At 44.8% G+C, this 26,791-nt stretch overlaps 1 protein-coding gene across 3 annotated transcripts in view; it reads left to right on the top strand.

Moving 5' to 3' along the window:
* The window catches only part of PDE4B (phosphodiesterase 4B), a 388,611-nt gene that overhangs the window by 88,084 nt on the left and 273,736 nt on the right, over window positions 1-26,791 (top strand). For 2 of the 3 annotated variants that reach the window (XM_090047509.1, XM_090047514.1), the window contains exon 1: window positions 17,233-17,703. The exons of the other annotated variant lie outside the window; for it this stretch is intronic. In XM_090047509.1, the coding sequence (XP_089903635.1) occupies window positions 17,468-17,703 (236 nt within the window). In that variant the 5' untranslated portion in view covers window positions 17,233-17,467. Of the gene's footprint in view, window positions 1-17,232; window positions 17,704-26,791 lie in introns of those variants that run through there. 3 annotated transcript variants of the gene reach the window in all.

A 26,791-nucleotide genomic window follows, 5' to 3' on the forward strand; every position in this document is an offset into this window, starting at 1 on the left:
GGCTTCCCTGTCACTGAGCTGTAGCTGCTGAGGAAAGCCCTGCCTCTGGCTTGGTCTGGCCCCACCATGCGGCTGTCTCAACCAGCACTAGAGTGGGCTGCAGGGGTGGGGTCCACCTCAGCAGCTGCAGTTCGGTGACAGCTGCTCCCAAAGCCCAGGATGGGATGGGCTGGGCTGAGCCAAGATGGGCAACACTGCACAGAGCTTCCTCCCTGCCCCGTGGTGGTGGTTGGGGGAAAGGAAGAGGGGGAAGAGTCCCTTCAGCACTGCACAGAATCCACCTCATGGTGGGGGGTGGAATGCGAAGAGCTTTAGCACTGCAGAGAGCAGCCCCCCCCCCCATCAGTGGCGGGGGGAAGGAGGTGGGCTACTCTGCCCTGGCTGCGGTCCTGTGGTGGGAGGGGCAGAGAATTAACTCCCTCCCTGCCCCTTTAGGCTTAACAGGGGCATGCTGGGATGGTTGCAGTCTCTGCTGGTGGGACAGGGAAGGGATGGTGAAATAGACCCCCTCTTGGGTAATCTGACAGAGGCTGCTGCCCCTCCCCATCCCCTTGTTGCTCCTGTGGCAGGGGTGGGGTGGCACGATCCTGTTAAGGTGAAGTGGGGAGGGAGAGGGTAAATTCCTCCCTCCGTCCCTTCTGACCCTGGGGACTGCAGGTGGGGATCTGCCAGCCCCGGCCAGCTTCTGCCTTCTCTGCTTGTTTGCAGACAGGCAGACCCTGGCTGCGGTGGGAAGGGGAAGGAGGGAAGAATTAATTCCCTCTCTGACCACTTTGCTGTAACGGGACCACGCTAGGACATGTCTGGCCATGTCCCTGCCCCTGTTGCGGCCAGGGAGCAGAAAAGCGGGGCCAGCTCTGCTCTCTGAACTAGAGAGCACAGCCCAGTCCAGGGCTGTAGAGCATGCTGGGGGACTCTGGTTTAACTTGAACCAGGAAGGGGACTGGGACAGAAGTTGCATAAACTGGTTTGGCCAAAATCAGTTAAGTCTGATACTACAGTCAACCAGGCTCATTGTAAACCAGTTTTAGCCATTTTGAAACTGGTTTATGTGCACCAAACTTATGTTCTGTTACAGGTTTAAACCAGTTTCTGATCACTTAAACCGGTTTATCTGTAACTTCTGTCCATAGTGTATAAGAAGAGAACTGGATCTAGTCTATGAAATCTCAAGAGTCCAAACAACTATTGCTAAAAAAAGCAGAATAAACCCTGATCGGTCTTCAGTAAAAGCATTGAAATTTGGATAATTTCCTTACTGGAATTATATTTCCTTAAGATAAATATAAGGACAACCTTTTCCAGTGGCTTCTTTTTCTCACTTGCCTGCAGCTCTTTTTATACTACAGAACAAAGTGTTTACTGTGTGTTATGGCTCTGTGCCTTCTGTGACCATTTATAACACTCCACAGTGGTTTGTCTTTACATCTTCTGCAAAAAGGCACCACTCTTTCTAAAAATTTGAGCTCACTTAACTCCATGAGAATAGGAATATTGGTTTTAACTTACAGCACTAAATTAAATACCAAAGTTTCATCATCTTGTGGTTATGGAAATTACAGTGAATTGTTATTAGCCTAAAGAAATCTAACAGATTCTTTCTCTACTTGGGTAATCTCTTTCTTGCTGACACTGAAGAGTGCATATTCTTAGGAACTGTAGAGATACTGCAGCTTCTCATTAACCACCATATTTTTTTCAATAAAATGTAATCCCTTAACTTGCTGTACAGATTCTTTAGTGGAGCTGCTTTCCAAAAGCATTAGCCTAGGGAACAGCAGTTTTTGTAAAGAAAAACTAAATAAAAATAAAAACTGTATTTATTTATTCTCAACAGAACAAAAAATGTAAACCCCGTGTTCAGAAAGACTTCCATTCCTTAGCCCAAAAGTCTATTTCATAAGTTGGATATTGCTCAGAGTCTCATAAAGCAACACACTATTAAGATTTCTTTTTTTGGCAGCAGCTTCTTCTGGCTTACTTGAAACACTTTTGCAATTCCATTTTTATGTTTTTATACACTAGGTAAGTACCTCATGATTTAGGACTTGATTATTCTGCAGCATGCTTTTCCCTTACCATATTGTAGTCAGGCATGGTTAATTGGCTGCTTTTTGACACAATTCATATTGTTCAGGCCCAGTGCAAATAAACCAAGCTTTTAAAAGTAGTTACTGGAGTGGGAGAACCAGAGATGACATTATTTTTATAAAGGTAGGGAAGTTTAGTATGAGTGGCTTTTTTAAACAAAAATACATTGCCTCCATTTGAGTTTATGAAGAGGGGCTTATTTTGTCAGATTGGCTGGGGTTTTTTTTCTTAAACAGAGCTGACAGTAAATTCAGGACTAAGACTGGTAGAATTAACACTCTTGAATTCAGAAACAGACTAATTGTGTTCCCACTACATATTTTGCCAACAGTACTTATCAGCAGAATGCATTCACTGTGCAACTTGGGCCTGATTTAAAAAAAAAAAAAAAAGTAGAAAAGAGGAAAAAATATGAAGCACATTTTTAAAATTGTATTTCAATAGCTTTTCCATTCTAAAGAGAACCCCTGGTGCAGTTTCAAATAATTTGGTTGTGTGTATATTTCATAGGAGCCCTACAAAACTAGTACTGGTCGTGCTCAAAGTACGGTTGTACTTGGAAAGGGGACTGCAAAGCTAACTCCCCAGTAGGGTGGGGAAACGCACTTCAGCAGTGTGAGGAGGGGCTATATAAGTGTACCTTCACAGCATTATTTATTTATTTTTAAACATTTTGTCCCCTTGTCACTCATGTGGCACTTAGCACACCCATGTTTTGCAGTGTCTCATTTGCACTCATCTGTGTTCTCCATTCAAACCCTATATTGGCCTCAATTCTGATTTCTTCCTGCATCATTTTGATATATATCTTCCTTCATGCTAAGATTTTTAACCTCACAGGTGTCTTTCCTTCCCTTGTCTTCTCTTCCACTTCTCTTGCTTTCTCCTGATCGTCATATTTAGAAGTATCTTGTTATCTCTTCATATTTTGCTCTCCCCAGTTCATGACTCTCACAGGGATCCCTGTGTCTAACATTGCTTCCTCTCTCCCAGTATGGAGCAGCCTACAGTGGAGTATTGGGCTCCTTATCTCCTATTCTTGCTGCTCTTACTCCTTTGAACATTGTGTCCAATTCCTTTGTCTCTGCCCTTTCAATTTTATCATCTGTCATGTACCTAATTCCTTCCCATCTGTGCTACTCATTGATTTCCGGTTCTTTCTTTAGGTCCTCACACTGATCCTGTGTTCATGATTCATCTAACCCCTTAGCTGCATGTTTCATCACCTTCACTTTATTTGACCAGCAACTGCAGTTGAGTTGTGCCACTCATCAAAAGGGCTGTTTGCTTGACTTGGTCTTCTTCAAGTGGTGTTTCTTTTATGATCTCTTTTGCTGAGCTCTTCTCTAACCATCTACCCAGCTTTCTTTAGCATCATCTTCCCTTGTTGTCACTCAGCCTTATGTGACTAATAGTCTAACGCCACTGACTTTCATCTGTTCTTGACCTTCTTTTCCTTTCATTAAAATAGTGATTTATTCTCTCCAGGATTCATTCTCCTCTGCCTCAAACTGTCTTGCTCAATTCCCATCCCCCTCACCCCCAACATTTGCTTCTGTGTCCCCTTACCTTGCATTGAAGAATTCCTCTGGCAGAAATCCAGTGACAAGGCTGACTTTCTCCATTACAAATGCATTAATTTCCTCCCATATTCCTTCCTAAACTCTAGGGGAACATGTGCTTGCAGCAGCTTAAACAGCAGTGGCACAAATTTGTGCCAGAGATTTCTGCCTCAGTGCACATGCCTGAATCTGCACTTTGGTGTGGGGTAAATTGTACCACTTGGAGCAAACTGACCCTGCCCAGCTCCTCTTGGATCTTCAGCCAGGAGAAGCTAGAGGCTGGGGCCAGCACAGCAGTGTAAAAAGCTGCCCTGGTGAGCAGCTCAGGGCTACTTGCTCTCAGGAACATCTGAGGGCCAGCCGGTTGGTATCTGGAGACACTAGTCTCTTGTGCCAGCTAGAATGCTGAAGAAGCCCTCACCTGGAGTGGCCCTTGCACCCTGTCTCACTTCAGCAGTCTGGCAGTGAGGGCTACTGCTTCGCTGTGACCTGCAGCTAGGCCTGTGCGAAGTGGCTAGTATTGGCTTCGGATTTGGTCGGTTTTCAGGGGACAGTGATTTGATTTGGTGATTCGAATCACAGTCCCAATTGGATTCGGCTGAATCTGATTCAGAGATTTGGTGCTGCTTTAAAAAAAACAAACCCCGATGCAGGGAGGGCGATCCCTGCCACTCCCCATTACCCCATGCTGCCCCCCCTTGCTCCTCCATTCTCCCTTGACCCCCTCACAGGTGCTGCACCCAGGCCAGCTCTGGCTCTTTAAGGAAAAAAAAACCCTGAGAAAACCCCCAGACTCACCACTCCTGCCAGTGGGGGTTGATCCCCACTGTCTCCTGCCATGTGGGGGGGCTCTGCACAAGCCCATGAAGCCCCAAGGCTGCTGCAGAAGCGATGAGTCCCAGAGATTTTCTTGTTTTTTGCTTTGTTTTGTTTTTTTCTTAAAGGACTGGAGCTGGCCTGGGAGAGTGGGGGGGGAGGGGGAGTCAGGGACCTTGTGCAGAGCCCCCTGTGCAGTGGGGGGGGGGGCAGCAGGGATCACCCCCCCACACTTGGCAGCACCTGGTGAGCACAGGGACATTTTTTTTTTATTTAAGTACTGAGTTGGGGTAGGCAGAGCAGCCATGGGGTGTTGGGGGGGGCTTGCAGGGGTCTCCTTATGATCCCCACCCCTGTCCCTAGTACTTACCAGCTCAGAGTCAGCTGCATCTCCCTGCTGCAGCCACCAGGGGCTGCCTGAATTATCAAAGTTTTTTAATCTTTTCTGAAGATTTGGAGAGCTTTGAATCAATTCAGACCTTTAAATTGTTCCCCTGATTTGATTCACATTTGCAGATTTGGGCACCGAATTGGGCCAAATCTCTGAATTGAATCACCACCCAAAGCTTTGCACAGCCCTATGTGTGACAGCATCCACCCCCTTGGACCTGCAGCTCCATGGCTGTGTGCCTGCCAGACCTGGACTGTGGTATGGACACTACAGCAGAGGCTCCAGCACCTCTGGGCGAGCTGCCAGTGGGCCATGGGTGCACAACTGGTCTTCAGATGGCACTGCTGTCATGTCTTCTGGTGCCCCCGCTCTGCCATCTGGGCAGTTATCGCCTGGAAGATGTGTTCATTGCAGTGTCCTGCTTTGAAGTGTTGAAGATTGTCTTCCTAACCCGAAATGGCAAGAAGGCCAGCCACTTCATCTGCCCTCCAGCTGAATCCCTGGTGCTGTCCCTGGGCAGGTTCCACTGTCTGGCTCCTGCCACTTGCCTCACCAGCAGGGATCCTGGTGTTCCCCGTTTAAAATTTTCAAATTCTTTGCTACAAAACCCAAATTCTCTCATTCAAATACCTAAAATTTGCATTCTTCCACAATTAAAATGAAATGCCACTATATCTAGAGAGCTCAGTTGGGCAATGTTTTATTGATATATTTACAATTTTAAGCAATTTGGAACCCTATCAGTGCCTCCCTCGTAATAAAATGAATTCTAAATATCAGTACACTTTGGCATTTGCTTTTGATTTTTTTTTTTTATCAGAAAAATCAGAGCTGCCCCTGCCACCTTTGAGAGTGTGGAGCACTGAGCCAGCACTGAGATACCAGTGCCCTGCTCCTGCCCATGCCCTTGCCCCATACTCCTTACCCACAGCCTTGGCCTGCCTCCCACTAGCTCCCTCCTGGCAGCAGCTCCATCGCAGCACCAGGACACGAGTCCAGATGCAGCTGTAGCACCCACTGCTTTGTGGCTCTGAGCAGTGCTAGCCCTTACTGCTCTGCTCCCTGTGCCTGTGTCCAGGCCCCAACAATCCCCATGCTGTTTCTGGGAAGCTCTTGATGAGGGCTCAGGGACTGGGCTGGACAAGCTTCTTCCCTTCCAGGCTGGACTCCCCCTGCACAGGCTGCTCTAGGGTGGCTGGGGGACTCTAAGCCTGGCTGTGGTGGCCTCTCCTACCCAGAGCACTCCCCCATCCTCAACTCCCCACCTCTCTCACACATATACCCCTGCTGCCACCTCCACCCCTTCCCCCAGCTCATCATACCTCCGAAGTGGTCCATCCCCCCCTGCCCCCCTGCTGGGGTGCGTGTCCCAGCACTGGGCATGGAGCAGTGCTGCAGTGTGGCAGTTGCCTCTGCAGCCATGGCTCCCGCCAGCAGGTCCCATCCCATCTAGTGGTTGGGCATGTGGGGTGTGAGATTTGTAAGGGGGAAGGGGTGTGAGGACGTTTGTGGGAGTGATGTTTGTTGGGGGCTGTGAGGCTTGTGCAGGGGCTTGCGGGGTGTGGGATTTGTGTGGCGGTCGGTGGGGGTGGTTTGTGGGTGGGGTTACGTGGTGTGTGGGTGGATTGTGGCGGGGGTTGAGGGGTGGGGGGGCTGTATGGGAAAGGTGAGTCCCCCACCTGTCCCCCCCGACATTACATATTCCCCACTGTAGCAGCAGCCAGCAGTGGGCCAGCAGGGCGCTTGTAGCCTGCTGCTGGTAGAGACCCCCGGTGGTGCACGGTGCCACCTGAGACCCTGGGGCTCCATGTGGTGCACAGTGCTGGCCCAGCCTGCTGGCAGGTGCCTTCAGACAGAACTGGATTGGCTCTTGCCACCACGTACAGGCAGGAGCCACATGTCATGGGGCCAGGCTGGCTTCTGTTTCCATGGAGCTGGTCTGGCCTGATGTTGTGCGGGGCACATGAAGGCAGGACGTGACCTGCCTTAATGACACGTAGTTTACATGGAGGCAGCCCGGCCTAATGGGCAGGGCACGTGGAGGCAGGAGGTGGCCCAGCCTGATGGTGGGCAGGGCACATAGAGGCAGGAGGTGGCCCAGTCTGATGGCTCCTTCATGCAGTGTTGGGAGCCCCAGGTGGTGGCAAGAGCTTGTCTGATCCTGTGCGAAAGCCACATGGAAACCCCAGGTCTCACACAGTGCTGTGTGCTGCCAGGGGTCTCTGCCAGCTTTGGGCCACAAATGCCCTGACAGCCTGCTGCTGCTGCAGACAGGGGAAGGGGGCATGCACAGTGGTGGGGTAGCCAGGGGATCCACCTTTCCCAGTCCCACACCCACATCCCTGCTTACCTGGGATAGAGCCTTGGTCTGGTCACTATTGCTACCCTTGTCCTGCTTCGTGTGCTCCAGCATGCTGAGGCAGTGTGCTGGAGGAGCCGGGGAGGCGGCAGGCATAGAGATGCTCTGGCCAGGTGCTAGAGCATCTTTCTGGAGGATCCATCCTGCACTTCAGGGCACATTTCAGAAGCATGCCCTGTGTCCCTTTAGCTTGTTGTTGTTGTTTTGGTTTTTTTTAATACCGGGATTTCCCAGTATCGAACTGAGCATCCACACTGCAAATATGCAGCATGGGAACATTTTTTTTCATTCCTAACATGCCTCAAACTACTTCGACATGCTGCAACAGGCATGTGCTCGCTCATCTGAATGCAGCTTAGTTGTTTAACTTGGTTGGATCTGACGCATGCAATTCTAGCTGCCTTTTTTCAGTACTTTCTATTCACTCCTCAAATACTTCCCTCCTGTCTGCTGCTTTCACAAGACCTGTTCCAGCTAGAAAGTGTCAAACACAACTAGTCCTTTCCCCTTTCCTTGACTTGCCCTTCTCCCCTACAGTTCTCTCCCTGCTTTCTACAGCTGCAGAATTTTCTTAACTTGGTGACCCAATCCCATTCCATCCATCTGATCTCCCTTGTGCCCACTCTCATCAGCTGTTGCCCTTGCTCTCTAGTCCAGTTTCTAGTGCTTTACTACCTTAGGCCTCACTTGCCTCTCTAGTCTTATCTCCCGTTTTCCTTTCATATCTGCACTTATGAGCACGGGTTTTACAATCGCTATCTGGAGGTTTTCCCAGGAGCTCCAACCTACATCATCTTCTATCACAGACAACTAAGACTGTTTCTGTTGAACATAAATTAAGAAGTGCTATAATGAGTCAGACCAATGGTCCATCTATCCTGTCTCCAACTGTGTCAGTACTAGATGCTTTAGACAGAGTTTATATACAGGGCATGTCTAGCGTAATTCATCCCCTGTCATACCCTCCTTGTCATCACCAATCATTGGTTTAGGGATATCAGATGTTTCATTTTGGGCTGTTGTATTTAGTAGCTATTAATGGATCTGTCATTCTTGAATTTCTTTTATCCATTTTTGAACCTGGGTATACTGTCTGCCCTTGAAACAGGGCCGGGCAGTTATTTTGGCTGGAGGGCCATTTCACAAATTTTGGTGAGCTGTCGAGGGCTTCATGGATAGCCCTACCCCTTGACAATTGCTCCACCCCCTGGTTCCCATCTTGTGGCCAGAAGTCCTGCCCCTAACCCCTACCCTTTGCCACCAGAAGTCCCTCCTTTTGCCCCTAGAAGTACTCCTTTTGGGAGTATGGCTTTGGAACTGGAAGTTACACTCTGTCACATGGTCTATGTCAGGGGTAGGCAATATTTTTTGGCCAGAGTGCCAAAGAAGTAAGTGTGGTACAGAGTGTAAGGTGCTGGAATGCTACCATGCCAAAAAAACAAAACTGGGGGGGCAGTAATATGGCAGGATGCACTGCATATTAATTTAGCTAATAATCATAAAAGTTCCTTTTTTATGGTAAACACCAGGTTTTCTAGAAATTTTAAACCTGGTGACAATAAAAAACACTTCATAGAGGGGGAGGAGGGAGGGAAGGAAGGAGGGATAGGGAAAGAGAGAGAGAGAGAGAGAGAGAGAGAGGTGCGGGGGGAAAAGCAGGTACAGGGGGAGGCACCATGTGTAGGCTGGCCCAGCCAGAGGTGGGGGTGGGAGGGGAGTGAGTGTTGGTTGCCCCAAAGCTCTGCAGAGTTGAACCGCAGCTGGGCCCCCAGTGGCACCCAAGGTGGAGCCTGGCCTGGCCCACACAGCTCCGTGGGATGGGGCGTAGCTGCCCTACCCATGAGAGGATGCTGCCTGGCAGGAGCAGGATGCTGGACTTGGAGGGCCTCCTGGCTTGGCCTCTGTGCAAGCTGGGCACAGCGTGAGTGGGGCAGAGTCCCCCAGGCCATGGCAGGAGCCCCCGGGGCTCTGGGAACAGCTGCGCAAAGCTTTGTGCTTACCTCCACTCTGCCTGTCTCAGCCGGTCCCAAGTGGCATATGACTCAGCCGCCACTTCTCCTTGCTGGTGCCAACTCAGCTGGGCCTTTTGCATCTCAAGCGGCATGCAGCAAAGCCGGCCCAGCCGCTACTTCCCTGCATGCTGCTCAGGATGAGATGGGCCCGGCCGAAGCGGTGGCTGAGCCTTGTGCTGCTTGGAACCGGCCAGGACAGGCCGGCAGAGGTAAGTGGAAGCCGCAGCTTTGCCACATGCCTCTCAGGCTGGGCCAGGCAAGACTCAGCTGAGCCGAACCCAAGCAGCACACGACTCAGTTGCCACTTTGCTTGTGCTGGACCCAAACAGCACACAGCAAAGCTGGCCCACCTTCTGCTTCCCCATGTGCTACTCAGGATGGGCTGGGCCTGGCTAGTGCGGCACTGGCGAAGAGAAGCAGTGGCTGAGCTGCTTGCCTCTTGGGACCAGCCAGGATGGAGGTAAGGGCCAGGCTGGTCCTGAGTGGCACTTGAATCAGATGGCTGAGCCTCCTCTTCTCCTCGCTGGTGCCGACCCAGCTGGGCCTGTCCCATTCCATCCCAAGAAGCGTGCAGCAAAGCCGGCCCAGCTGCTGCTTTGCCATGTGCTGCTCGGGACAAGACAGGCCCAGCTGGGTCGGCACCAGTGAGGAGAAGCTGAGTGGCCCACACTCCCACCACTCCCCGTGGCACCTGCCATTTGCAGTGCCACTCCCTGTGGCTCTCAATCCTTCCTGTGGCCCCTGCCCTGCCCACACTGCTCCCTGCTTCCCTCTCGCTGCAGCAGCTCCCCCCTGCTCCCGCTTCCAGCCTGGGTTAGGAAGTGCCACGAGGCTCCTGCCCACTGTGCTGTTCCAGCAGTTCCTCCCCCTCCCTCCATCCAATCTTACCTTACTTTCCACTTGGACGGACGGAAGGGGGGAGAGCTGGTCCAGGGCTGCAAGGCCAGAAGCCGCAGAGGCTTCTGGTTTGAGGCTGAGGTGGGGTGGGGGCGGGGTGGAGCCGGGCTGGCCTTGCTGGTCAGCTACAGGCTCCCACTGGGTCCTGCTGCCACTGTCTGCATGTCATTTTTGACAGGCAGCGAGGGGAAGATAATTTTCTAAAATTTTTAGAGGCCCTGTGGGCCAGATAGAATGGGCTGCTGGGCCAGAGCTGGCCTTCGGGCCATATTTTGCCCACCCCTGCCTTAAAATCTCCTGTGGCAGTGAGTTCCACAAAATAATTATGGGCTGTATAAAAATATATTTCCTTTTGTTACTTCACTTTAGTTAAATCTCAGAGCCAGTACATCTTCCTTATCCTTTTTGACCTGTCAGCTGGCTTCAGCACAGTCAGCTATGGCATGAAATCCTATCATTCCTTAGTGGCTGTGTCTGTCTTCTCCTTGTTCTCTTCTTTCTATATGCTTTTCATTTTCCTTTAGATTTATGTGGGGGTCACACAAGGTCCCTCTCTCTCCCTCTGTACCAGTGGTACTTTAACTTTTTCTTCTTGTTGATTCTTGCCTCTTTCCCCCCCCTCCCCCCCCTTCCTTTCTGATTTACACTTCTGGGCTTCTGATTTTGCTTCCAATTGTGATTCCCTCTCTTGTCATTGAATTTCTATTGTGTTTGTAATCTCTAGTTTGGGAATCCCTTTTATGTCTTATCTCTGGGTAATCTCAGTTTTATGTAGATGAAATACAGCTCTGCCTTCATTTCATGTTCCAGACCTGTCTCCTGTCTAAAAGAAAATCTCAGTCTTTTTCTGATATTGTATGTAGATGTCCACCTGTCGGATCAAGTGCCAGTGCCATGTAGTTAAAACAGAAGTCTTTGGGTTCCCTAGGTTGATATTTGATGTTGCCTTTGAAATGATCTTCAACAGAGCTGAGCCACGTGAACCAGGTGATCAACCCTCCCCTGGTTCTATCATTACTCTATAAGTCTACACAACATCTATCCTTATTGTACTGCTTATTTTTTGAGCACATGAACTTCTAGGAACTGGGCTGTGGACTATTTGTCTCTTCAGGGAGTAGAGAGTTAGTAGGATGCAAAAGAACTGGAAGGCAGAATCAAGGAATTATGGGATTGTGGGCATCTGTGTAGGACATATGGGGGTGTTCCAAGCATATTGAAAAAAGGAAAGGGCTAGATGCTGACTAAAAGTAGGACGGGCTCATGCTTGGCTCTTCAGCATAGCTTCCAAGCTAGCGCTACTGCTGGGGATTGAGTTTGGGGGTTTCACAGTAAATATGGTCACCATGCATAGCTTTGAGGGAATCCTTAGGGTTGACCCTATCACTATAGATGTACATTTTCTTTCCCCACTTCTAACTTGCCTTCCTACTTCTTTTCTTGATGCCTGTGGACATTACTGCAGTGGGCCAGTAGGGGGTGCTCCTGCGTTGAGCCGTCCACCTCACTGTGCCTGACCACCTTCCAGGGTCTGAGTGACTCACATAGGGGTGCCTCATGCCTGGCCAACCCCCTTCCTGGAGCACACCCGCTAGCCTGGGGGGTAGAGCTGCCACCACCCAGGAATGGGCTTGATCCTGGCATGGCACCCCCTGGGAAGCACAGGCCTAATAGCCCTCGAGGGTACTTGACTCACTTTAAGAACTTGGGGTGCTTCCCTCAGTCAGAAGCACAAGCAGTGTTCTCCCTTAGTTAGCTGAACTGAGGGGATCCCAAGGCATAATCTAGATCCACTCCCAATAAGCCTGCCATGCTAGGTACAGAGGAGAACTTTATTGGTTACAAGGAGTGGCACCGAACAAATGCTGCTGTTGATGCTGCATCAGGGCTAGGTTCCAATCTGCTTGCTCACTCCCTCAGCACCGAAGGCTTTGCAGGGATAACAGGAATAAAAAAAATTGTAATATTATTTTTGTCATGAAAGCAAGTACATATACTTTGTGTGTACCTGGGGAGCAGCTCTATTGAACAAAAATATAAACGTGGCATTTTTCAAAGTTAGAGCTGTACTTTAATGTTTACTAATTACCAGCAAAAATAATATTTTAACAATCCCAAGTGATTTTAGAGTATTGAAAATGGCAGTAATACTTTCTTTTCCAATAAAATACTAAAATCTTATATTACTTTAAATGAAGATTTTCTTCTATAGTAAAATGTAGTTTTCCTAAATTTCTTTTTTTAATCACTTCTTGCAGCAATTTCTTTGAATTGCTCTTGTTAATTTGTTGACAGGTTAGCATTATCCTTTTGGGACTCAAAGTAGTGTTGTGTTAAGAAAATAGTTTTCCAACATCTGTTAAATGAACAGTTTTTTTTTTTTCTTTTCTTTTTGTGGGCTTGACTCATCCTTGCTAATGTGTATGGATGGAACAATGACCTAAGTGACAGAGAAGAGCTTCCTAACTATTTTTATCTAAATGTGCTTTCACAAAGTGTACCTTATGGAAGAAGCATCCAATTACTCTGCCACTGGCAGAAAGCCTTGTGAGGAGAGAGTCAACCAAGCACCCATCCTCTCCTACCAAAGCCTACAGGATTTTCACTGTTGTGCTCCGCACCAGCATTTTATTTTATCCTGCTCAAAAATATGAGTTAAAATATATTTAAATAATAGATCTGCTAAAAGAAGCACATGCGAATACAGCCTGTCCTTGTTGCCAACTATTTGGCTACTCTCAAAATATAGTAGTTTAGAACATGGGTGACTGGTGTCTCTTGGGGGGGGTGGGAAACACGTGACAAACCCCAGTCAGAGGCCCGGGGTGGGAGGGCGTCCCTCGGCAGCTGATCTCACTCACCAAAAAGCAGCAGCTTTTGCTGGTGGCCCTGCTCCCTGGCCGGCTCACAAGGGGGACACCAGCACTCTTACCTTCTTCCTTGCCCATTGCCTAAACAGGGAACACAGCACATGCATCCCCTACATTCGCCACTGGTTTAGAAACTTCCTTCCCACAGTTTTTCTAAACTAAGTTTATTATAATAACCTTATTATGAAACCTGTTCAATTTCGAAACATTTTGACATTTTTCCTTATTCATCTATGCTAATCCATCCCCGCTTCTAGGTCCTTTGACTGCTGCTCCAACCTCCTCTCTTCTGTACCTCATCCCTCAAAGCTGCTTCCACAGAGTCTTGCTTATGGTACTAATTCTGTTTCTGATAGTCTGAAATTACCTTCACCACCTCTGCAAGTGATCCTGTTGTATGTGAGATTGTTTACAAGCAGCCTTACAGCTAGAAGGAGAAATCTATATTTGGATAAGGAGGATTAGAACAGTAGATGGAAATAATCACCAAGTGTAATAGTTCTGGAGCTGTGCTCCAGATAGGCGCTACTTAAATGTTGAAGAAGGGAGCCTGTTGACCATCTATTTCTCTGCTTGCTGTGGTACAAAAAATGAAGCACAGGTGGGGTAGAGGTGCCAGGCAAACTGTAATGAATGTGGGTAAAACATTTATTGGGCAGCATCCAGTACACTCTTCTCACCAGTGGAGTTGGATATTGGAGTAATTTGAAATTTCCACTCGCTGAGTGACAATTGGTCGCCTTGCTTTTTGCCTTCAAAAAGAGGAACATAGAGGACATATGTATGGCTCCTAATAAATGAAACTGGTAAAACTTTGAGCTATCACATGGAAGGTGCTTGCACTTCATGAGTGGAAATCCATTGCATAAATAATGACGCTTCCAGTAGGATAGCATAACCACTTTTCTTACACTGTGTTTTAAGCTGTTGAATAATCCCTGTTCATTTTTCGTTTCTACTTTTTGAATACTCTTAAGAAAAGATTTTGTATTTGCTTGGAAATAATAATTTTTCTAAGTGCCAATTACATTCTATAAATGTTTGGCTTTGCTATCTCCATAGACTATATTGCTTCATGATATGTTAACGAATATCCCTGCATTGGAATTCTGGTTTCTGGGCACTGGTGCTACTACTACTAACTGATCAGAACAGTTCTCAAACTTCCTTATGGCTTTCATTGGCTGTTGTTGGAGGCAGACTTCTAATGATAGCTGTCAGCCTTGTAGAGTGTGTTAGCTGGGTTCAGACCCTCAGGAAAAAGTGCAAGAGATTTAAGACTAAATTTACATGCCGTTTCCACAAGTCATAGGCTTTTATGCTTTATAGCATGGCAAGGTAAACTATTAATAATCATTACATGACTATGAACTGAGCAGTGTTTACAAGAGTCCATCTGTCAAGGAACAAAGGCAAATGGTCAGTAGTGATACAGACCAAGAGTTGGGAGCAGAGCCCTGGCCTTTCAGATTTTGCAGTCAACTTCCTATGAGACCTCAGACTGTAACTTGCTTTCTGTTTCAGGTTTTTCTTCTGAATAACAAAGCTGAATAAGACCGATTGCTTGTGTAAAGTGCTGGGAGCTCTGTTGGGCTAGGGACAGACATTACACATAAACTGGTTTAAGCGACCAGAAACTGGTTTAAATATGTAACGGAACAGATGTTCAGTGCACACAAACCAATTTGAAAATGGCTGAAAATCAGTTTGAGATAAACCTGGTTGAATGTAGTATCAGACTCAACTGATTTGTCAAACCACTTTATGCAATGTCTGTCCCAGACCCCTTCCTGGTTTAAGATAAATCAGACTCCCCCAACATCCTGTCATGCTCTCTGGGCTGGGTGGGGCTCCCTGCTCCACAGCAGAGCTGACCCCTCCCCTCTGCTCCCTGGCTGCAGCTCCAGCAAGACTAAGGGCTGCTCCCCCCTTTGCCCTCACCACTCCCTGCTAAGCAGGAATTCTTCCCTTCCCTCTGCCTTGCTGAGGAGGTGTCTGTGTATTAGATAACAGACCACATGCTGGCTAGGGTTCCTGCTGAATCAGCAGGCAAAGTCAACAGGTAGCTGGTAATGTGCCTCTGTTTGTTTTCTTAATGGGGTGATAAACACTAAGTTAGGAGTGATAAACACTGTGTTATCAATGCCATGCCCCCCTCGGCTGGGTGCTGTACAAGGGATGGGAGGGCTGCTCTAAAGCATAGTTTCTCAACCTGTGGTAGGTGTACCCCTGGGGGTATGCGAGACACAGGCAGGGGGTACGCAGATACCCCAGCACTTTCTCTCTTGCCCTCTTTTCCTCTCAAAACTATGGCAAAAAAATTGGTGCAATTAAAAAAAATTAAATTCCCCAGTAATAATTTGGTGTTTAGCCCTCCTAGCTTTGGCCAACATGACCTCTAGCCCAGGTACACGCTAGAGTTGTGCACCCCTGGTATAAAAGGTGGCAACCTTATCTACACCAGATCAGACATCTGTCATATCATGGCCTTATACACAGCTGTTTTCCCAACATATGGCACATGTTAGTCTGTAAATATAAAATTCTGTGGGAATGAATGTTGGGGTACTTATTAATATTTTCAGAAGTTGGGGGTACTTGCTCCTTAAAAGGTTGAGAAACTGCTTTAGAGCCCCCCGGCATCTAGCCTGAGCCACTGCAGGTGTATGCTGGCATTTTTGGGATGTCTGTCCGATTTACAAAACTGATTTTGCCTAGCCAGGTTAGACTAACCTGCAAAGATTGAATCAATTCAGGCTCAGGCTTTTTGAATTTCTGTCACTAGCCTCAATGAAAACGGCTCTAGAAGAGCTGAAAGGTGCTAGGGGTATGTTACACAATTGCCACAGAAGCAAAAATATTCAACTCCAGGTGAGAGGTCGGGCATGGCTGGACAGGTGCTTTCTTCCTTTCTCCTTTTTTTTTCCCCCCTCATGCTAAAAAATAATGTCGTATTTACACTCAAAGTGGCAAATTTCCTGCTTGGGTGCAAAGGATGTTCTGGCTGTTCCTCAGCTTGTAGTATTATCTCATTTTAATTTCCAACAATTGTCAGTACTAGAAAGCAAGACATTTTTCCCTTAATCCTTTCTTGGGTCCTGTAGTCTTCATTATGAATCATATGGCCTTATGTAAAAGTCAAAACCAAGACAAACCAATGCAGTGTGAGCATGCACAGTGCATCCAGAAATCCATGTAACTACTAGCTTTTCTCCACACATCTTTTTCCTTAGCATCTTTCAAAGCGATAGCTGTGCTATGTATTCTGGACACTATCACAATTTAAAAAAACCAACAAATCTGTGAAACCCATTCTTACGGGGATTCAGATGAATTTCTCCTCCTACAGTGGAGCTGGCAGATTGTTCTCAGCCTTTGGCATTAGCTGCTGCCTTTCAGTCATCCATTGTCAGCCATCCTGATGCTCCGGGTTTTTGTTCAGATATGTAGGCTCACATATAGTCAGAAGAGTGAAGTGTGTATTTGCTGGGTTTGTCCTGTGCTACGGTAGGAATGAGTATGGCTCTACACTGCACTATAGAACGTGCTTTTTTGAATGCTGGACCGAAGTTACAGGTTATAATGACTTGCTTTCGCTCTGTGCCTGTGTGGCTTGGGTAGATTTTTGTTTGCTTGTTTACTTCCTTTCCTGATTGCTTTTAATTCTTCTGGATTAAACCTGCTTGTTTTCTCCTTTGCCCATCTATCCCTCTTCCAGCACTCTTCTGATGTTGGTTTGGTTGAGAAGTGCCGTCATCAGGGACTCTGGATGAACACAGATATGATGGTGTCAGAATGCTCTTTAAACATTCATGTAAATTTGACACATGCACAGTGTAAAGGGAGGGCTGAATAAAGTCCAGTAGGAATGAGTATATCAAAATAATGCTGAGCCAATAAGCATGTTGAGGGTGGAGCTACTGCAGCAGGGCTAACGAATAATTCTGAATGAAGGCCTTTTTTATTTGGTCTGTGGGGCCTGACTGAACCAGGTAGCATTGTTCTGTAGTGTATTTGTAAGCAATTTGATTTTGTCAGTTTATGCAAATAAATCCGGTTTATTTTTTTTTAAGTATTTAAGCCAAACTATGACATGAAAAGGATTGATCAGGAGAGGGAGTTCTCATGAATTTTTCATGAGCGGGTATGTTCAGCTGAATGAATTCAGTGAGTGTCAGTGTGTAGCTTGCAGACAAGCTACATCCACAAGGAGGCTACTGACACAGAAAACACTTTGGCGCATTTTCAGAGGGAGAGCTGGGCTGATAAAGCTCTTTCTGACAACACTGACTTATGATTCTTCAATTCATGCTGCTGTTGCTTTAGGCAGCCTCTACATTCAAAATCAGCCTTGTGAATGACTGGGGTAGGCTTTGCCGATTTATCAGCATTTTAATTTGCAGCAATGTCTGTGTGATGAGGCTTTGTTATGTTTTCTGAATGGTAAATGCGAACATAATAGCTAAGCTATGACAGCAAAAGATTCTTCTAAGGAACTTGTTACGCCAGAGTCAGATATTTACATAAGGACTTTCAAAGAACAAATGCATTTAGAACTTGAGCTTCCCAAAGTGCCTGGGAACAGACCTACATCTCCAAAAATTTCACCTCGCAGTTCTCCAAGGAACTCTCCGTGCTTTTTCAGAAAGTTGCTGGTGAATAAAAGCATCCGACAACGCCGTCGCTTTACAGTGGCACATACATGGTAAGATCTGCCTGATATCAGTCTGTCTCTATAGAAGTGTGCATGCAGCTATGTTTTGTTACAGTGAAAAATGAGCTGAGAGCCATTCACAACACTTAGTGGAAGAGAAATGAATAGAACGGAAGGCAGTTGAAGTACGTATAATGCAGTGCCTGTACAATTGTCATTCGGAGTCTGTTCACCAGAATAAATGCAACCCATAATCTATCAGTATGGGAACTAATCTTGATTGAATGAGAGAAGCAGCCAGTAACTTTCACAGACTTTATATTATTTTAGGTACAGCTTGTAAAATTCTTTCAGAACCATTGAAATACTTTTTCTTTATCAACTCTGATTGCAGCTACAGTGCAACATGGATTGTGCTATTTTGGGTATGTTGCACTCAGGCTTGAATGTTGGCAAAGGCTGTAACTTTGCTGAGTGGCTTTTGACAGTTTTGTTGGGTTAAATGTGCTGCCTTTCAGCCATTTTTTTTTGTTCAAGAAGGGACTAGCTATGATTTGTGTGGCAGTGGTTTTTCCCCCCACCGCCTTCTTAACTGATCATTTTTTGACAGTCAGTAATTTGCATGTTGTTACCGTTGATGTTGAGCTAAACCTTATTAGGTACTAAAGCCCAGTAAATCAAACCATGAAGGATTAACAGAAGGAATTGGTCTATGAAAAAATCTAAGGAATCAGAATGGTTCAGGTTTTCCCTTGTGAATTCGGTCTATATCTGGTTTAAGAATATACCTTCCCTGATCTCAAAGCTGTTTTTGATGTAAGCAGACCATTCTCCACCACAAGAATCAGCTTCCAAAACTTTTTCTATATCTTGCATGTTTTTATAACATGCTGTCTGCCTTCTGTGATCTGAATCTGAGAAGGAAAGAGGGAGAATGAGGACATCCCAAATAGCTGTAAGGGCAACATGTTTAATCTATTTCAGGTTGGAGTTATGTGGTACAGTTCATATTCTCCTCCTTTCATAATACAGCATATTGTTTTTTAAAGTGATTTCTTTGGGTTGTGTTGGGGGGAAAAAACTCAAAAGTTGTATTTAGGCAAGAACTTTCTGAAATGAAGCACTGAATCTCCCTTGTTTTTACTACTTGTTTACAGCAGATTCCCAGCTCTTGCAGATGTCAGTATGATACCAAGCAAATATGCTGCAGGGTACCAGAATACCACATTTATTTTGTGTAGTTACCAAAGTGCACTTACAATATAGCAGTACACTTAAGGGAGCCTTTAGTTCAAATGATTATTCCAGAATCATTAGTCCTTTTACTTTGATAACACTTGATTTTTGTCAAATGTCAGTATATCCTATAAATATTTACTCTCTCTTAGCTTTATTTAGCATTATTAGGTGGCTATTAGTTGGTAATGTCTCTCTACATACATCAGTTCTCTTCAGTGTCTATTACATCAGTAGGGTGTTTTTCATGCCCCCCTGCCTAATATTGAGAAATATGCATGTACTGTGAAGAAAGGTGCTGATGGAGGGAAATGCAGTAAAACTCATGATCATACATAGGTATCATCTGATTAAACATGGCATATTTAATCCTATTACATCCTCAAATATGTGTAGATGGACAAATAGTCTCCATCTGACTGTAGTTAAAGCGTTTTTATTCCAACTTTTTTCTCTAAATGGTAACTGCACTTGTTGAATTTTAAAAATTTTTTTTATAGTCCCGTTTATGAAAATATGACATATAACCTTCCCCCCCTCATTTTAAGTGTAATTCTGAAAATAAAGGACATGAAACTCACCCCAAAAAGTCTTGTGGATTTGAAATTCTATATAGTGCACCATACTCAGTCACAGAATCCCATAGAATACATATTCTCCATTTGGATGAGCACAGTAGAAAACAATATGGAAACAAATTAAATTGAAGCAAAGTATTTTTAATTTTTAGATGACATTTGAATATATTAGAATGTGTTTATAACTTTATCACATGCTTACCAAACGGGCCAGTTCTGGTTGTGGTGTTGTATTTATCTAACGTTATTATTATTATTATTATTATTATTATTTATTAATAGTAATAATCAGAGTGAAGCAAAATCAATAATTTAGATAACTGCTTGCTTTTTTTGTTTCAAAATAAAGTTTTCTGTACTGGGAGGGAAATATTGGTATGTAAGGTAATATTAACTACTACATTATAGGTCAAAGTATGTCAAGATATATTAACTATACTAGGTTAGGAAGGGAAGCTCAATACATAGTGATCAATAGTAGTTGTACTCTTTTCAGCATGAGTAAGAGTGGCAGAATTGGGCCCCAGGTGGAATCTTAAGGCAAAGAGATGCTCTTGGTAATATATACTGCTGTTTATAATAGAGTTTTATTTAAATATTTGTCCTCAAGATTATAAATAGATTATAAATAGTTCTTTAATAATATTTATATGACCCAGGACACTTCCCCTATTTCTTTAATGCATACTCATCGGCTGTGTAGTGTGATGAGTATTGCCATTTAAATTAAATGTTTTAAAGCATTTTGTATTTTGCTGTTTTCTTTTTCCAGGATTTTTCTTTTAATGTATTTTAGATTTAATTTTGCTATATTTTAATTGCATGCCTTTTACTTTACTTACCATATATGTAATAAACAAAGCATATACAATATAAAAATAAATAATGTGCAATATGACATTTGTGCTTTAATTTCTTTTTCTGATTATGGAACCTTCCAGAGGTGAGCACTCTTTGAAATGCAAATATGCATTTACATAAAAAAATATTTAAAGAAGATAAACTACATGGTAGCTGCATTTTTTAAAAAATAGTCTATTTTGATTGCAGAAAATTTTGCAGTTCTGAAATATAAGAAGTTAATTAGTATGGTATCTATAGTCAGTGATACCATTTGAGTTTGTTCCAAGCTTAGTGAACAATAACTAATCTTATAAATACCTGAATTTGTACAACCTAATGAAGGGCTATCAAAGCCTTCAACCAACACCACATTTTACTTTGTTGATATGATCTTTGTCTGTGCTGGTTATACAATAGAACATGAACACATATGGAGCAGCAGCCCACTACAGTTGAAAGAATGATTTAGAAAACTTCCTGGAGGGATTAGGTGCTCAAAATGGTAAATTTGGCATGAATTGTTGTTTTTAGTTGACTAAAAAATTGATATAATCTGGCAGCTAGTTATAGCTTGGTCTTCAGGCTAAGTAACTCAGAGTAATTATATGGCTCCCCTTTCTGTACTATTTAACTTCTTCTTCATCTTTAATGTATTTATTCTAACACCCCTACCCTCCTCCCTGCTTTACTTACCACCACCCAGCCAGAGAAATATATTTTATACAGATGGGAGAGCCTGAGTGTGGAGGCTAAATTACTTGTCCAGGATCACATGGGAAGTTCATGGGAGAGTAAGGAACTGAACAGATGTCTTGTGAATCCCAGGATGATGCTTTAATTACCAGCCTCTTTCCTCCCAACATGTTGTGGCCCTATTAACATTTAAAGAGAATTGCCTAAAACAATAAAAAATGTTGTTTATTTTAGGAAGTTGCTCAAAAGATTTCTCAGGCGCCCCTCTTTGCAATGTAAGAAAAAGAAGGCAACAAGAAAACCAAGTCATTCGTCTGTTGATCTCCTTTACATGAGCTGCAGTCATGTTAGAACCACACCTAGCATTCATTTATCATTCATAGATAGTTGCTCATTTTTACAGGAGAAATGCTTTTGGATCTGGAGGGGGTACAATGGCACAGCAGCACCCGCCTTTCAGACTGGACTGTGCTGCTGGAGCATCTGGGGACTTTACAAAATTCTCCAAAGCTGGTGAGAGTCCTCCCTCCCCTTCCATGTTCAGAGGCACGTCCACTCCTCTCCCCTTCCCCCTGTCCCCTGGGGCCTGCTGTGGCTGCTTTCTCTGCTGGTCCAGGGGCAGGAGAACCTTCAGAGCTTCTCCCACCCGTTCCAGCTGGGCTGCTTGGAGGCTGAGCTTGGCTAGGGCAGCGATAACAGTGGTTTCCATCATCTGCGGGACCTGGCAGAGTGGGGGAACATACTCCCTCCCCTATGCTGTGGCTTTGCCAGCTGAGCCCAGCCACCATGCAGCCCAGCTGGAGTGGGCAGGAGCGGCTCTGAAGCTTCTGCCCTGGGGATACCAGGGAAAGCATTGCAGGCGGGAGGAGGAGATGAAAGGGATGTGTCTCTGAGCGTGGAGGCGAAGGGGGGATTCTCACCTGCTTTGGGGACTTTATCCTCGATCTGCCTCTGCTTGCTGTCATTGGGTAAGCTATCTAATGTATAAATCCTCTCTGTAATGAGATTGTAGGCATAAAGCCTATGTTAGGGTGTTGTAATGACAACAGCTTGGCTGCTGATATCTTCCATGTGAAGACTCAGGTATACTGAGGACACAACTGCCCCTCTGCCTGCTGAAATCTCAGGACTTCAGCCCCCACAATGCTTCAGTGAAGGGTCTACAGCAGATGTCCAGGGAGTGATGGCTGGCGTCAGAGACAGCTCGCTACACAGTCTCCCTGTAGCGGGGGATGACGTCCCTTTTCTTTGGTGGGAGATTGACCCAATTGTCTGAGCATAACTAACTTGCCCCCATGATGCTCTGGTACTTGATACGATCTCGGACTAAAAACCTGCCAGTCAAGAATGCAGTATATTGCATAAGTCTCAGTTTCTATTAGCTTCTGAGTACTGCAGTTGTTGTTTAGCTCCATCAAGGTTTGCTGATTTGCTTATTTTAATTCTGTTAGACTCTTGTAGATCAAAAAGGAGGTGAAGAAACTGCTGCTTCCTTTATGTATCTCATCATTTTTTGGAGATGCTTCTTTCTCCTTCCAGCTTTGTCTGAGATGAAAGCACGCTGCATCTGTCAATTATGTGCTGAGCCCTCAAGTTAAAAAAAAATGAAGCAGTGTAATGCAACAGCATTACAACAGCAAGTAAAAACTGAGGTAAAGAAAAGAGTGTCTTGTCTTGGGTTCAGTCATGTGCCAGGAAGTTTCTAGGCTCAGGGCAACTGAATTAAATGAGAAATCACCGAGGGCGACAAAGTGGGGATGGAAGGGTTCTCTGACTTTGAGTAACTCTTTGTCAGGGACCTCAAAACCACAGAAAATCCAGATGACAGAAAAAATTATTCAAACGCATTGTTTTCATTGAAAATTTCTTAAACCCCTACCTACTTCCCTGCAAGACTTCCCACTTTCCATATCGCTTTAAAGAGGTAAAAACACCTTGTTGAAGTTGCAACAAGAACATTTGCAAGTGCAAATACTTCGTAAAATATTCTACAGTGGTTAAACAAAGACTCAAAAGAAAGTACAGAACTGTGATGTTGATTATTCGATTGTGATAGGCACGAGTATTTTTCCTGATTATAGAAAGAGAGGGCTCTGTTCTCAGAGAAATACCCAGGAATTTAAATATGTATGTGCTATCATTCATGTAACATTCCCCAGTCAAATGAAAATATGGAATTCACTGTTAAAATCTAAATGTGCAAACTGGATGATGATGATTCATGACAATACTTGACTTTTCTTAAAGGGCCTTTCATCTGAGAATGTCAGTGATTTATAAAAGAGTCATTAAATATCAAATTATTTTGGGTACAGAGGGCAAATACAGTGAGTACATTAAAAACCCCTCATTCCAATTCTAGAGATATTGGTTCTGGAGGCATTTCCCTGTTTAAGTGTGTAACTGCAAGACAAAAATATTAAAAATCTAGAGAGGTGTAAACTGAAACATGGAGAGGGTGATAGCTAGCTACCACGGTCACACATGAGCACAATAGCTGAGCTGGTTAGAGGGTCTTTGAGCCTTGGCTCTGTCACATGCTTAATCATTTAGACAGCACTCCCTAAACTGAAATGGTTTCTTAGAGAAGTTTTGAACATGTTTATTTAAAAGGAAGCATGGAGACTAAGGAAGAGCTGACATGAAACTGCTTATGGTATGAGACCTACTACTACATATACCAACAGTGGAATGCTGTGTGCATTGTCTCTCTGGTAAGCATACTTTATTTCTCAATGATTTGAGTCAGTTGCTAGTAGAGACTGATAAGTGCAGTGATTCTTCCACCATAATTTATCCAATGTAGATTAATTTTTAATACAGACCTATTAATGTCAGCTCATTGTTTCTGGTGTTCTACTTGGTCCATTTTGCCCCTTTTCTGTGTTCTGAGTATCAGCAGCCGGCTCTGCAAACTAGTATTTTTGTTTTATCTGTGTTTTTCCTTAATGTACCTTATGTTAATTAATGGTATATGAAGCTAGTTTAAACCCCTGCCTACTGCTGGATATAAATATGGCTGTGGTGAGCAAAGCAAATTCCTCCCTATCAGGCTTTTCTGATAACTTATAACATGGTTGTAATTCATGCATCAGTCCATCACAATGTGATTCTATAGTTATCCCAGTATGAGGTTTCTGCAACAATGAAAATTAAGAGTAGATTAAAATATGGGTAAAGACTTCAACAAAGGTGCCTTGAGGTAGTGTTGTGCACAGGCAGTGCTGCAATTATGGTAATAGGCAGATTTGCAAACACGGGTTATTTTGAGTAGTAGGAGGAGGATCGCAGTCAAGATGTGTAACAAAGTTTAATCATTGTCAGCAATCCCCCGCAGTCCAAGGTAACTGTCTTCCATGATTGCCTTACCTGTGGGTCCAAAGATGGCTGACAAGGCCAATCCAGGATCAACAGGTTATATTGCAACTTGGGCATGTTTCCATATGGGATGCTTGGTTCTGGATTCTTGATTCACTCCATGACATGCTGCTTTTGCCACTCCTGCTTTTCCATCTCCTGTTGTTGCGAGGTTTCAAAGTACTGAGATCTTTTCAGCATACTTGTCCTCCATTTCAGGTGGTTCTGGGTGACAGTCTCCCATGAGTTGATGCTGATGTTGCCTTTTTTTTCCAAGTTGGCCTTGAGGACATCCTTGAAGCACTTTTTTGCCCTCCTTTTGAGTGCATGCCTCGACTGAGCTGGAAGAATGAAACTTCATTTGGGAGTCTGGAGTTGGATGCCTGGGTGATGTTGCTGGCCCAGTAAAGTTGATATTGGATAATCACTACCTTGATGCTTATGGTGGTTGCTTATGAGAAGATGCTAATATTGGTGCATGTCTTTCAACTGGATTTGACGGATCTTTCTCAGGCAGCATTGATGGTTCTTCTCCAGCGACTTGAGGTACCTCCTGTACGTTGTCTGCATCTCGGCTCCATACAGAATGGTGGGGATCACGACTGCTTGATAAACCATGAGTTTGGTTTGGGATCTGATGTCATGATCTTTGAACACCTATTTCCTCAGATGTTTGAAGGCTGCATGTTTGTACTTTTGAGGTGATGTTGTATTTCTCCACCGATATCAGCCTTCTGTGAGAGATGGCTTCTGAGATATGGAAAATACTCAACATTCTTCAGAGTCTTATGGTAAAACTGAACTACCAGATCTCAAGACTGCTTGTCAAGAGCTTGTTGATGGAAGACCTTTGTCTTCTGAATGTAAAGCCTCAGTCCCGTTTTCTTGTATGCCTTGGTGTAAATGTGCTGACAATTGTTTGAAGATCTGCTTCCAAGTGAACACACACTACAGCATCATCAGCATACTGGAACTTGATGAGTGAGGTGAAGGTAGTATTGGCTTTGGCTTGGAGTTGGCTGAGATTTAAATAGTTTACTATCCATTCAGTAGTTCAGCTCCAATCTGACTGGAAGCTTGTTGGTAGTCATCACAGTAAGGAATATCAAGAAGAGTGGAGTGATGACACAGCTTTGCTTAATTCCAGTCTTAACCTCAAAGGGATCTGTGATAAATTTGTTACTGAGAGCAATTACTCGCATACTGTCATGGAGCTGATGAAGAACAGTGACAGACTTTGGTAAGCATCCAGACAACAGCTGCTTTGAGAGTCAAAGGCTTTTATAAGATCAAAGAAGGTCATGTAGAGAGGTTTATGTTGTTCCCAGCATTTTCCCTGCAGCTGGCAGGCAGTGAAGGTCATGTCAGTTGTGTCTCTTGATGTCCTAAGCCCCCACTGAGATTCTGGGAGGAGCTCTTCAGAAAGTGGAAGGAGACAGTTCTTGCAATGATCTCTCCTGTGGTGGACAGCAAGGTCACTTCTCTGTAATTTTCACAGTCAAGCCTCTCTCCTTTCTTGAAGATTGTCATGATCATGGCATCCCTGAAGTCATCCGGGATTTCCTCATTGTTTTGCATCCTTAAAATGAGGACATGGAGCTGTGATGTAAGGTCCTCTTCCCCCCGCCTAAAGATTTTGGCAGGGATTTCATCTGCTCCAGATGCCTTGTTGTTCTTCATCTACTTAACGGCTTCCCTCACCTTGTCAGCGGTTGGAGGGATTCAAAGATCATCTCTGACTGGATGTTGTGGGATGGAATTAAGAACACTTTTGTCGGCAACAGATTCTCATTTGAGAAGGTTTTCAAAACACTCCTTTCAAGAGTCATTGATGGCTCCTCTTTCTTTGATGAGGTCTCAAGGGGGTCAGTCCCTGAGTGTTAGGACTGTACGTGGCTTTGGCAGTTGAAAAATCTCACATTGTATATAAATCCATGGAGCCAGATGGAATGCATCTGAGGGTGCTGAGGGAATTGGCTGATGTGATTGCAGAGCCGTTGGCCATCATCTTTCAAAACTCACGGCAATCAGGAGAGGTCTTGAATGATTGGAAAAGGACAAACATAGTGCCCATATTTAAGAAAGGGAAAAAGGAAGATCCAAGTAACTACAGACCAGTCAGCCTTACCTCAGTCTCTGGAAAAATCATGGAGCAGATCCTCAAGGAATCCATTTCTAAGCACCTGGAGGAAAAAGGTGATTAGGAACAGTCAGCATGAATTCACCAGGGGCAAGTAGTGCCTGACCAACCTGATTGTCTTCTATGATGAGACGACTGGCTCTGTGGATGCGGGGAGACTGGTGGATATGGTGTACCTTGATCTTAGCAGGGCTTTTGATATAGTCTCTGTGGCAGAAGGCCATCCCTGTTTCTCCCCAAAAACTGTACTCTGTGACAATTTTGGTTAAGATGAGCCCTGCAGAGGGTACAC

This window comes from Crocodylus siamensis, chromosome 5 (genome assembly GCF_052110815.1).
Source record: "Crocodylus siamensis isolate JL-2025a chromosome 5, ASM5211081v1, whole genome shotgun sequence".
Lineage (NCBI taxonomy): Eukaryota > Metazoa > Chordata > Crocodylia > Crocodylidae > Crocodylus > Crocodylus siamensis.